Source organism: Lynx rufus, unplaced genomic scaffold, assembly GCF_022079265.1.
Source record: "Lynx rufus isolate CCGP_SWC_20201006 ecotype Redwood Valley unplaced genomic scaffold, mLynRuf1.p SCAF_13, whole genome shotgun sequence".
In the NCBI taxonomy this organism is placed as follows: domain Eukaryota; kingdom Metazoa; phylum Chordata; class Mammalia; order Carnivora; family Felidae; genus Lynx; species Lynx rufus.
Window position 1 is genome coordinate 12,285,982 of NW_025814827.1, and position 12,901 is coordinate 12,298,882.

The 12,901-nt window shown below is 47.6% G+C and overlaps 1 protein-coding gene and 1 non-coding gene across 3 annotated transcripts in view; both read right to left on the reverse strand.

The window, feature by feature from the left end:
• Nucleotides 1–6,904: 6,904 nt before the first annotated feature.
• On the reverse strand, nucleotides 6,905–7,065 carry LOC124509040 (U1 spliceosomal RNA). The gene has a single exon (XR_006961397.1). It is a non-coding gene; the product is annotated as a U1 spliceosomal RNA (small nuclear RNA).
• A 2,793-nt stretch (nucleotides 7,066–9,858) lies between these two features.
• The window catches only part of SNX1 (sorting nexin 1), a 39,644-nt gene continuing 36,601 nt past the window's right edge, over nucleotides 9,859–12,901 (reverse strand). The window contains exons 12-15 of one of the 2 annotated variants that reach the window (XM_047074974.1): nucleotides 12,710–12,853; nucleotides 12,057–12,137; nucleotides 11,509–11,580; nucleotides 9,859–10,452 (exon numbers count right to left, since the gene is read on the reverse strand). In XM_047074974.1, the coding sequence (XP_046930930.1) occupies nucleotides 10,366–10,452; nucleotides 11,509–11,580; nucleotides 12,057–12,137; nucleotides 12,710–12,853 (384 nt within the window). In that variant the 3' untranslated portion in view covers nucleotides 9,859–10,365. Of the gene's footprint in view, nucleotides 10,453–10,490; nucleotides 10,922–11,508; nucleotides 11,581–12,056; nucleotides 12,138–12,709; nucleotides 12,854–12,901 lie in introns of those variants that run through there. The other variant, XM_047074973.1, reaches the window with a different exon arrangement.

Here is a 12,901-nt window from a genome sequence, read left to right on the forward strand (position 1 = left end):
CTGTTCTCCTTGTCCACTGACCAGGGGGTCCTCTCCCAGGACCTCAGACCCCTAAGCTTCTCGGTCACCTGTCCTAATGACTGCCCTACCATCTAGAAAACTGCTACATCTCTTAATCAATCTCTCTGTTTTTCCTTGCCTCCCTCGCTCACACAAGGTCCATTGTCTACCTAGCAGCACAAACCACCATCAAAGCAACTGCTTCAAACCTTATGAAAGCTTCTTTCGTGTTGTACTTTGAACAAAACATCCCCTCCCTACCACAATCTACAGAGCTCTAAGTGACCTAGCCCAGCCTCCACCTCTCATCTCATTTCCTCTCCTTCCCCTTCGTGTACCAGGCCCCAGCCAGTGACCTTCCAGTTCTTCAAACCCAACTGGCTCTTTCCTGCCTTAGGGCCTTTGTGCCTGCTGTGACTCCTCACCTGGTGGGTTTAGCCTAGAACTTCCAGGTCTTGGCCTAAAACTCACCTCTTCAAAGAGACCTTCCTTCCTGTCCACTTACCCTATCATATCACCCTGTCTCTGCACTTAGTTACGTAGTTACTGTTTGTTTATTGTGGGTCTCCCTGGTTTTCCCGGCTCTGCCCCAGGCTCTGAGGGCCATCAGGCCACTGTCTTGTCAGTGGTTGCTGCCCTGGCACCAAGAATGTAAGAGACGATCAAACATTTGTTGGTTGAAAGCCTTTCTGACTGAATGGGGGGAGGAGATGTTGGGAAGAGGCTGGGGAGAGGCGGGAAGGCCTGGGAGAGAGGCAGGAAGGGAGGAGTTAGAGGAATAACAACAGGAATCCTCTGCCCACCTTCAGATCCGGACACCTCTCATCATCGCTCCGTCGCAGATTGTTGAACACACCTCGTTTATATGCTTAGTTTTCAGGTGTTCCTGAGACGCCTCAAATTAATGGATTCCCAGCACCAGTTATACAGGGAGATTTGATGCACCTGACTTATAAAACATCTGGTAGGAAACCTGCAGCTCCTGATCCTTCAGTGTTCCGTGGCCATGAGTGAAGATCCAAATGAAGAAAAACAAGATCCTTGGCTTGCAGACATTTGGGGATGTCTTCGGGGAGATAAAACAAGCTATGGAGAATATTTTCCTGTAGAGGAGAATGTGTGACATAATGTAAACTCCAAAGCACTTGTTATAATCGAAGGAAAACTTATTTTCTGTATGCTGTAAGCACTGGCCCACTCAGTCTATGAACACTGAGCTGAGTCCCACCCACTATGTAGACCCTCAAAGTGACTTGTTTTTAGAATGAGGTTTAGTGTGCAAGCCTCTGTCTTTTCTCCATCACTCTCTAACACATGACTTTAATTTCCAAGTTTCTAAGGGAAGGGGGCTTAAAAGTACTGGTCGGTCACACACCAACTTGGCCAAAGTATTTCCAGATCAGATTATAGAGCGGTGGTTCTCCAACCTCCGCAGGCATCATCATCACCTACAAGTCCTGTTAAATCTCAAATAGGGCTCTGAGCCCAGTTTCCTGAGTGCTTGGGCCTCGCGTGGAGCCTCATCGTGTGCAGGTTTTCACAACTTCCCCTGTACCAGTGCGGCTCCGGGTTGGGGACCACGTTGTAGACACCAGTCTCTTGACTCCCACACCAGCTCTTGGAGATGAGGATGGTGGCCAAGCAGAGGGCAGCAGAGGGCAGCAAGGGCTGGGGGCAAAGGTGTTCCCCTCTTGGGCTCGATCTGGTGAGCCTCTCTGGGGGGGGGGGGGGGGGCCAGGTGGGACGGACCACAGCTCCCGCGGTGGCTGGGCCCTGGCCCTCGAGGGCCCTCCGCACAGGCACGCAAAGCCGCGTTCACTAGGCAGGCTGGACGCTGCTCAGGAGGTGGTTAACCCGTTTAAGAAACAAACAGCTCCTGGGCTTGTGGGCGCCGCCGAGGCACAGAAGCTGGATTCTTCCTGCCGGACTCGACCTGGCCTGGCCGGCAGCGGTGGGAGGAGGCAGACTAGACCGAGGGGGGCCCAACAACCTAGCACTGCCAGAGCAAGGTCGCCAGGATGGCGTCACCCAGAGGCTAAGGTCACCCGGGCAAGCTCAGACAGCTCCCTGCGCTCAGGGTCCTTATCAGCAGAGCAGAGCGCTGTGTGTGGATTGAAAGATCATGCTTCTAAAGTGCATGGGCCTGGCACACAGTAAATAAATGTCAGCTATTATTATTTACTGAATTAAAAGAATTTGCCCTAAGTCAAAACGGCGGGTTCTTGGCAATTATATATGGTCCAACCTAATATATTGCTGCTGATTCAACTTTAAAATAACACAACTTTACTATTCCTCTTTCAGTATCCTGAGATTGCAGGCTTAGCTTAAAAAATGAACTATTTTAACTACTAACTCTCTGATCAGAATTTTCCTGATCTTGTCCATATTGTGCAACCAAAAAAAAGGTAGAATCAACTGGAAGCAGAGTTTGGTGTAAATTAGCAACTATCCTGTTCATCCTTACAGCTTCTGACTTCTTACTGATTGCCTTTTTAATGAGTACATCTTATCAATTTTGAATAATAAAATAAGACGAAATACCGGGGCACCTAGGTGGCTCAGTCGGTTAAGCATCCCCCTCTTGATTTCAGTGCAGGTCATGATCTCATGGTTCATGAGTTTGAGCCCCACGTGGTCGGGTTCTGCACTGACACTGCTTGGAATTCTCTCTCTCTTTCTCTTTGCCTCTCCCTAACTCATGCTCACTCTCTCTCAAAATTAAATAAATAAATAAATAAATAAATAAATAAATAATAAATAAATAAATAAATAAATGTTAAAAAAACACAACACAGTACCTTTATGTTGAATACTGAACTTTGGTGTAGATGTCTGAGAAAATAGTTCTTCTCAAACATCTTAAATTATTGAGAAGTCTAAACTCTTCATTTTATAGATGAGGAAACTGAGGTGTGAGGAAGGAGAAGTGAGCCTCCGGGGGAAGGTTGTGTTAGGAAGGCACCTTTGACAAACAGGTCCCGCCAGAGCCCCAAAAGCAAAGTTTGGCTCAGGGTAGGCTGGTAACCAGCTTCTCAGGGGACATACAGGCTCTAGCCCTGGGGCTCCAGCCAGCAGTGTCCCCCCTTCCAGATGACAAGGACAGCTCAGTTGCTTCAGACATGACCCAGGGATGGAGCAAAGGGAGCTGGCAGAGGCCACCCCAGCCACCTGCCATCCAAGGCTGCACAGCTTCCCAAGGAGATTTTTTTCTGGCGCTACAGTGACTCCCAACACCCCTAGAATGACTATGTCAGGGAACCAACCACTCGGCCCCCCTCATGTGCCCAGCACTGAGGTTCAAGGAACAAAGATGTGCTCAGGAACCCTCAGGTCACGGGGGTTTACTGTGAAGAGTTGTGAGACCAAGAACTGAGGCCAAGTGGAAAGCCAGGCCAGAGGCCGGGAGGGGCCGCAACCCCAGGCCCTGAGGTCTGGAACTGAGATGCTCCCACCTCCCATTCTAGCTCTGGGTTCTGTCTCAGGTCTCTCAGCAAGTGGAGGTTTTAGTCTCTGCCGCAAAAGGTCCCCAGGTACTCACCCAAGCTGCTCCTGTCTTCCAGATTCTGCTCCTGCTCCCCAACTGGGCCACGCACTGTGCCTGTTTGGGGAGAGAGAATCTCACAGGGGTCAGAGAAGCTCACAAGCCTATGAGGCCAGGTGGGTGACATGCCCTTAACAGGTCTCTTGTGTGAATTTATTCACGTCTTTAAGAAAACAACTTAGTGGGTTAATATCTAGGTTCCTCTTGTCCATCCCTGTCTAGAATGTGTGAGACATGGTGTGGCAGACAAGCTGAGTCAAGCAGATTGGGTTCAAGTTTTAACCTCAGAGCTCTCCCGGGGGGGGGGGGGGTGCGGGGGGTGACCTTGGGCAAATGGCTTAATTTCTCAAAGCCTCAGTCTTTTACTACCTGGAAGTTCTCTGGTGCCAGATATGTTTCAGAGCCCAGAGGCACAGAGTAGGTGTTTAACACATGACAGCCCTTATCCTTAGGCCCCTCGGTGGGAAGGGGTTATCCTGCCCCCACACTTGTTCCACCTGCCAGGTGCCTTATTATTCCTGGTGAGGCTGTGGGGAGACCTGCTGGTTGGGCCCCTGTGGTCATCACTGCTGCCAGTCAAAATGGAAGAGGAAGCTGAGACCTCTGAAGCTAGGAGGGGGGCAGTGATTTGGAAACAATGGTCACATCCCTTTAGGGAAAGGTCCTAACTCAGATTGAATGGTTTTTCTGTGATTTTTCTGGACCCAAAATGCATCCTATGGAGGCTGTGCACCTGGCTCCCTGGGACCAGCCTTGGGGGTGAGTGGTGTTTTCTGCCCCAGAGGTTTGGCCATCATAGCCAGAGGGGCATTTCCACAACCGAGGAGGGCAAAGGGGAGGAATCTTGGCTGAGGCAAGCCTTGGGGCAGGTGGCTATCACCTCCCAGCCTGCAGGCCTCCCCTGGAAGATGGAGCACCATTCCTGCCAACCACAGCACGGCCTACCAAACCCCAGATCAAGCCTGATTTCTGAATGTCTTCAAAACCCCCAAGATCTGGGCCCACAGGCTCCTAAAACAATAATCACCAGAGCTGAATGGCAGCCATTGCCCCCTTAGGCTGCCTTTGTGGGTGGAAGGGAGCATGGAGATAGGTAGGAACAATACAGTCCATGATCTGAAGGAGTTCAGAACCCCAGAGGCTAATGAGATCATCTCAGAGATAACAATGCACACAGGGTGAGAAAGACCAGAGGTTTAAGAGGATGACACAGCGACAGAGGAGGTGGTCTCCCGTTCCAGTCTGGGGGCAGAATGGAAAGTGCATCAAAGAAAGCTTCCCAGAGAAGGTACATAGAGAGTAGGCCTCAAAGCATGCACTGCATTTTTTTTCCCATAATGAAAACACTTTATTTAATTTTTATGATCATAAAAATACATAGAAATTCCAAGCAACATAAAATACCGTGAAAATTTTAAATAATGCAGAATTCCATCCTGCTAGGGCAACCATAGTTAACAATTCAATCAACATTCGTTCCATATATATAGTTTTATATAAACTTACACCACACTATACATGTAATTCTATAGCCTACTTTTTTCACTTAAAAACGTTTTCCTTGTCAATGAATATAGCTATGTATCATCTCCAATGACTGCACACCCAATCGTATTATGTACCATAATTCATTTAATCCCTTCCTGCTGTACAGAGATTGATTTCAATTTTTACAACCATACACCTTGCTAAGATGGGCCCCTTTGCCCAGGCTTCTTCATGGACCTGGTTTCTAGACATGTCTACAGGAATCCCCTGTGAATGTTCTGACAAGTTTACCAGTGACTTCCATCTCCATCTACTTCCACTCCCATTCAGACAGGTGTAATTCTGAGACTGAAGAGAGGGATGGGAACCGAGACAGGGCATGTCAGGTACAAAGCCCACCATTAACAAAAGGCTCCTTAGGCCTGGGCCGCACAGAACTGAGGAAGCAAAGAGCATGAGCATGTTTGCGGGCAGTTTCTGTCAGGGGTCGGGCGTTGTTGTGAAGCGCTAGGACATAAACAGGAAAGCGAGCAGGAATCCTCTCAGAGAACACTGGGAGTGCCAGGTGGCAGAACCTGCAGTTGGGAGATCATTCAACCTTGATCTATCTGGTGCCTATTTTGAGCCCAAATCTTTGCTGGGGACCATGGAGTGCCAAAGACGTACCACTTCAGAGAGTTGACCATTTGGCAGAGAGCGCCAAAATCAACCACACATCTGGTGCCACAAGACGTTGGCAGATGACGCACACACCCTTCCCATGGCCAGTAGACACGGATGAGTGGTTCTCACCCATTTCTAACTCTCAGCTCGGGCCCGACTCTCCCCAGTCATGGAGCGTCTCTCCCCAAGACACTTAGCCAGTGTCTCCAAAGACAGGGCATTCAGTTCAGGTACATGACAATTGCAGCAAAGGTCTGTTCTTCTTTGCTCCAGGAGGGATCACCATCATCTTCCCCTTTCCTCCTGCTCCCCTAGGCTGCTGTGGAGAAAATTCCACCACTTTGGGACCTGATGTCCCTCAAAATCCATGGTTTCCACTCCCATTTGGGCCATAACCATGCTCAGCAACGGACACTCCTCCATCACCATGCTCTCTCTTCAATCACTTCCTGGTCCCATCCTTAGCAGATTTCATTGTCATCTCTTGGTTTTTAAACTTTAAGCTGCAAAGGTATTCTTTATTTTCTTTATGGTTCCCAGCTATAGGTGCACTCAGAATGAAAGTCTTCTGGAAAGAGTTCAAAGTTACAAATACCTATGTGTGACACTTTCTATCATTCCCACTTCTCATTTAATCTGTCACTCAGTACTCATATTGAATGCTGGGGTCCCTCCAGCTCAAAGTTCCATGCTCTAGACTCTGAAGCCCAGAGATTCTTTGGGGAAATAATGCATGGCGAAGTAGGGAAGTACAGACTCGTCTCCACACCTCTTCTCTAAACCACTTGACTCAAAATAGGAAAACCAGATATCTCTATTTGAGAACACTTTAATTACCAAGCAGGAGACCTATATTCTCTGCCCCACCCTGTCTTCCTTCCCCATGCCTCCTTGCTTGGCAGTGAGGCTCCCTGCTCTGTGCATTTGTCCCCAGACACAGCTCTGATGGCGATTCCCTTTCTCTCCTCTGAATTTTATTAAGATGCCAAGTCTGACCCACCTTTAAATAAAACAAAGCCTCCTTTCACTAGGTTTCTCTCCCACCTCTCAGCATGGGCCTCCCTTCCCATTCAGAGGAGCCTCTTATGCTTCATGACACAGGCAGCACTGACGGCTTCTGCTCCCATCTGCTCCAAACCTACTTGGCCTTGTGTTGCCTGTGTCATTAGGGCTCCCTTCACTCTCTATCCTTCCCCCACCGCCCCCTCCCAGGGGGAAGCATGAACGCAGTCCCCCACTACCACAAATTATGCAGTCGAGTTCCCCACTTTTGGGGAAATCGCAGGGGTCAGCACATCCAGAGTGCAATGGATAAGCCTTGCCCTGGGGGAAACCACCTTCATGATCATGGTATCTTCCCTGCTAAGTATTCTTCACTGTCTATCCCAAAATTCCAGCCAGAAACCTGCAAGTCAGGCTAGCTCATCCCTCAGGCCTCTCATCAGATCAATGACCAGGTGTCCGGTGGTTCCACGTCCACCTTCTGAGCCTCTCCAAGAGACCATCCCTTCTGTCCTCCTCAGCAATCTGGCTGGCTGGGATGAACATGGCTGCTCTCCTTGCCTCCAGTCTGATGCATCTAAATCACAAATGTGAACATGTTATTCCCTGCTTGAGTCCCTTCAGTGGGTCCCCACCCTTCTGGGTAATTGTGCCAAGTGTTTCACAAGTTGTATCAAGCAGTGTGATCTGGTTCCTATTTGTCACTCTCTGTGGGCTGCCCAATGACTTGACCCACACCATACCAAGCCACCTACATTTCCCTAGATGCCTACCTCCCACTGTCAAGAGACAGGGAGGTAGAATGGGCCCAGCAGAAGGGGCAAACGCCTCTTCACCTTTAAGCCACAGTTCAAGCACCCTCTTCTCTACAAACGTCTTCTTCCTGAGGCCCCAGGTAGAATGACTCTATCTTTTGTACCACTGTGCAGGCCTTGGGCTCAGTACCCTTAACCTGTTTGCTTTCTCAGTTTCCATGTGTGCAAGCTCTGTACAGAAATGCACAGGCCTGTCAGCCTCCAGTGCCAGATGCTAAGGAGGAAGTTCTGAAACCACAGTCCATCCCAAGGAAATAATAGACTTGCATCAAGATGATCACAGGATGGAATATAACAAAGCAAGGATAAAGTTTTACAATTAAGTTTCTTTGGAGAAGAGTTACAAGTATGGAAAAGGGAGAAGACTTAGATAAACCCAATGGGGTTAGACTATAAGGATCTGTGTGAATTCATGCTTTCTAATATCTAATTCTTTATGTCATCTCTCTCTCTCGCTACTGCTATATATCTTTGTCTTTCATTACTTTCCTGCTCTGCCAAAAGCCTAGAAGCAATGACACTGCAGGAGCAACGAGCACGCTCAGCACGCAGATCTTGGTTTCTACATATATTTAATTCTCCATTAAAAGAAATCAGGACTCTGTGGAGAAATGGCTGATTCCAGAGCTGGGGCAAGGAAGATATAGGAGAGGCCTGAAACGTTTTATTATGCCAGAAAGTAAGAAAAGTGTTAAAAAAAAAAAAATGAAGGGGACAGGTTAAAAAAATCATCTGGGATGATTTGAGAATCAAAGTAAATCAAAGCAAGGGCTTGCAATGCACTTTGAGTAAAACAGGAATCCATTCATGCATACTGATAAACAAGTAGATTATTAAGTAGAGAGAAAGGATGTTTTTCTTTAGTAGAATGCCAACCAGTAAATGTAGATTATGGAGCCAGAAAAGCACACTGGAGAAGGAACAAAGTATTTACATGATCTCAAAGTACCTCCCCACAAATTTCTTGTCAATTACAAAGGGGAAAATAGTAATCAAGTGATCAGAGTTAACTTCAGCATTAACGGGACCGACATCATGTGCCAACTTAAAATGCTCTGAGGACGCATCACTTCTGTGATGTTCCTGCCTAATTGCAAAACCCTAATATAGTCACACGGAACCGTGAGGCCAATCCAAGTCAAGAGATATTCTACAGAATACCTGGCCTATATTCTTCAAAAATGCCAAGGTAATGAAAGGCAAAGAAAGGCTGAGAAACTCTTCTGGATTAAGAGAGACACAAGTGATCGCACGTTACAACTAAAGGTAACACATGATCCTGAACCAGGAAAAAGGGAATAGCTATAAAGGACACTACTGGGATAACTGACAACATTTAAATATGGACCATGGGTTATGTAACAGTATTAGTTTACTGTCAAACTTCCTGATTTTGATAAACACACTTATGGTTGTAAATTATGAGAGATGTCCTTGTTCTTAAGGAAATGTATACTAAAGATCTGGGGGTAAAGGGGCACAATGTCTGCAATTTACTCTCAAATGCTTCAGAAAATACAATATGTAAATATAGATAATAAATCATAAAGCAAATAAGGTAAAATGCAAACACTTGGTAAATCTGGGTAGAGGCTAGATGGGAATTCTTCGTGATACCCTGTAACTTTCCTAGAAGATTTAAATTATATTAAAATTTAAAATTTACCAAACAACCAAGAATCCAACAACAAGGGATGAGTCAGAATTATGGTACAAGCACTCTGTGGAAGCCTTAAAATTACATAGCCTTCTAAATAAAGTTTGTGAAGATATGTAACAATAAAGAAGAAATGCTTACAAAATATAAAGTGCTGAATGATAAAAGGATACAAAATATTTCACATGGGTATTATTACAACTGTGCAAAAGCAAACGCAAGACTGGAAGGAAAAAAATCAAGAGTGTTAATAAAGATATTGGGGGATAGGGAGAGACTGAGTGATTTTTTCTAAAACAAAACAAAACAAAACAAAACACCCAACTGTTGAAAAAAAATACTTGCCAGCACTGCACCCCCACCCTGGATCCCTGCCCCCACCAGGCTGGTGCACTGGAAATCAGTGCTGTTTACTGCATTCTCTTGCCTCAGGCTGTCCCTCCCCAAACCTTAACCACCCACCCAAGAGAACTAACAGAGCAGGCCTGGAATGCCCACAGAAAGGGGCGTCTCTGGGGCTGGGGGGTGGCGGACAGGAGTGGCGAGGTTCCATGGCAGGCAATCTGCCAACCCTGCCCCACAGAGCAGCTTCACAGACCACTCTGATCAGCCAGCTTAAGCAGCTGTGGACACAGCTGAGGGGAAGCCCAGCAACAGCGCATGTGAGACTCCAGTCTCCCTGGCCAGGCCAGGACAGAGACCCCTTTGAACGCCCTTGGCCTAAGCTGACAACACTCGGGCCCTGTTGTTGGCATGCTACCTCCTGGGCACAGAGAGTAAAGCTTCTTGGAACCTCAAAAAGTTTAGGAACTCTTGGATGACCTGATCTAGAGGCAGAGTGCTGGCTCTGTTCTCAACGGAGATAAAGTGTTAAGTCCTTATCAGCTCTTTACACTTTTAACAGGAATCGGTCTACTGGAGACTTGGCAGAAAGAAGTTCAGAACAGAAGTCTGCTATCAGAGGGCAAGACTGAGAGCGCCCTGGGCAGCTAAGGGAAACAGGGTAGGAATAAAAGAAAGTCTGCCTCCTTCGCAGGAGAATCCATTGTCCCTCTTACTATAAGAGACGTCTTTACAACTCCTACCCTAAAAAAGTAGGAATAAGAATTAAACAGGTTAAGAGACCCTCAGAGTACGTAGCAGAGGTAGATAGAAAAAAAGAAATTCTAGTCCCATAGGGAAGCAGCAGCAAAAGCTTAAACTCCTGTGGAGAGAAACTTACTATACCTGGGCAACTTCTTTGTTCGGAGTATTCTGGACCTGTTTCCCAACTGCTCCCCAGCCTAAAGCAAAAAGCACCACCATTTCGAGTCACGTGACCTGATTTTAAAATATTTTATTACATAATCTTTTCATGGCACCATCAGGAGTAACAGAAAACGTTATTCCCAGTTCCTAACCACATCCTGAAAAATATACATTTGTATTTATATATTTATATCAATACTCCACCCCTATCCCCTAACTCCACCACCTAGTGTAGGTCTTTTGCTTAAAGCAAGAAACTATTCTCTCAGGTAAGAAAATATATATGGAAGCTAAATGAAATAATGGTTAGAATGGGCACAGGTTGGTCGTGGGGGCAGGGAAGAAGGGATATAGTCCAGGCTAGGCAGGATGCATCACTGGAGTCCGGCGGAGGTGGAGAACAGTGTATAAAAAGGCAGCGTCAGGCAGGTGGGCTCTGGTGTCCTTGGTCCATTAGGAGATGGCCTTTGCCTCAGGAAGGAAGGCTTCCCAGTACTTTGCCAGCTGCAAAGAAGTGGGGACAATAAGCAAGTGCCCCCACCTAGTGGCAGAGACTGAGCCTGGGAGGGGAGCAAGCACAGTGCCACGCACTCCCCCGTGGTCTCAGCCACCTAAAGGGAGGCCAGAGCTGAGGCCAAGCTGAGGAAATGGCTAGGCTGAGAGTGGACCCTGGGACAGATTGGCCAGGCAGCCAATCTTACCCCTCTTCAGAGGAAGCATCAAGTACAAGGGAAATCTCTAAAGACAGTCCTGCTTCTGCCCTGGAGGAAGTATCCCTGTGGGGGCTACAGCTTTGCCCAGCTCAGTTAGCTCCTCACAATGGGATCCACTGTTCAATACAATGATTGGGTCTCAGCCTTAAGAGGGTTAGGTGGTACCATGGGGGGTTACAGGGAGAGGTAGGGTTTGTCCTTAAAAACTAACTTATTGTAGGATTAGGGCTACAATATCCTGCTTGGCAAAAGACCCTATTAGATTCTCCATGTTAGAGCAATACAGCCAGCCCAGCCCATCCCATCACCAAAGCCCCAGGTAGGCAGCTGGCCTCTGGAGGAGGCATAGAGAATGAAAGTCATGCATAACTTACATACCTGCTGCTGTGAATACAGGAGTGTCTCAAGGTACTTGATCACGTGGTTTTTAAAGTCCTTGGATTTTTCTTTCTATAGGAGACAGGATTCTAGACTGATCATCCAGACAGTTGCTCCTACCCCTCTTGATGGGATGGAGTTTATTGCTGACCAAGGCCAAACACAGCCCCAGAAACTATAGCTAGCAGCTGGAATAGCTATAATTTCCAGCCAAATGGCTTCTGCCAAGGACTTGCAAGGCTTTCTTGCATGGTGGGCAGGGGATGGGAGGTGGAGGAAGACAGGAGAAAGAAAAGGGAACCAGAGGACACAGGAAAGTTGCAAGCTTTAACTTCTCTGGTCCAGCAACAAGTGTAGGACAGCCACTCTGCCTCAGAACATAAATGTGAACACACACATGAACACACACACACACGGCCACGTCTGTTCACAACTACCAGGTCACCGGCACTTTCATCGGTCTCCCTACTCAATAGACTTGAACAAAACCAACACCACCACTAAACAAGGCACTGCACACTTGTGAGAAGTAGGATATTCTATCTCACCTCAAACCGTATCACTTCTTTTCGGACCACAGTTGAAATCCTTTCAAAGTCCCTTTCATACTGAGTCACCCGAGACTCCCACTGGGAAGAAAGGGAACAGAAAGGATCACTTAATATTATGGTATCATTACCGAGTCTTTACCTTTGGACAGCAATTCTACATGTGAGACCTCAGTTGGTCATTATGTCTGTTTGCCCCTCTGGGTAAGATTAGAAACCATATGGACATTCAGTGTGTAAGTCTAAGTCTAGGTGAAGGCCATCTGGCTGGAAAAGAGATGCTGTGTACTCCAGGCCAGGCTTGGTCTCAAAGTTCTGGCACCCCAAAGCCCCTGGTTCAGGTACCCACCACAAAGGCTGGGAGTTCCAGAGAACTGAATTCAGTTGTTGCCATACTGAATCGCCTTGGGAGTTTTTCACAGACCCACCCACGACCCCTCCTGCAGAGAATCTGATTTGTTAAGTCTGGGTGGAATGGGAAGAGAGGAAAAGGGCCAGGCCTCAAAGCAAGCCTGGACTCATTCTCAGAGGCTTCCCCAGCAGCCACAGTCCTTTAGACTCAATCGGCTCTCTCGCCTGCTGTGGGGTTTCAAGCATCTGGGTGGGATGGGACCCGGGCTCATTCAGGAGCCAGTCTGCCCTGTGTGCCTCACCTCTAAGATCTCGTCCTTGGCCTGCTGCAATTTGTCAGGCTTGTTGGCCCAAAGCAGCCGAGCCTCAGCCTCCCGCTTCTTCTGCAGCGTCGCCTGAGCATCCTGCCAGCGCTGCCACGTCTTCATACGCTGGTCGAAGGCAGCCTGTGCGGGTGGGGGTTGGGGAAGAGCACAACCAGCCCTTCAGGAGCT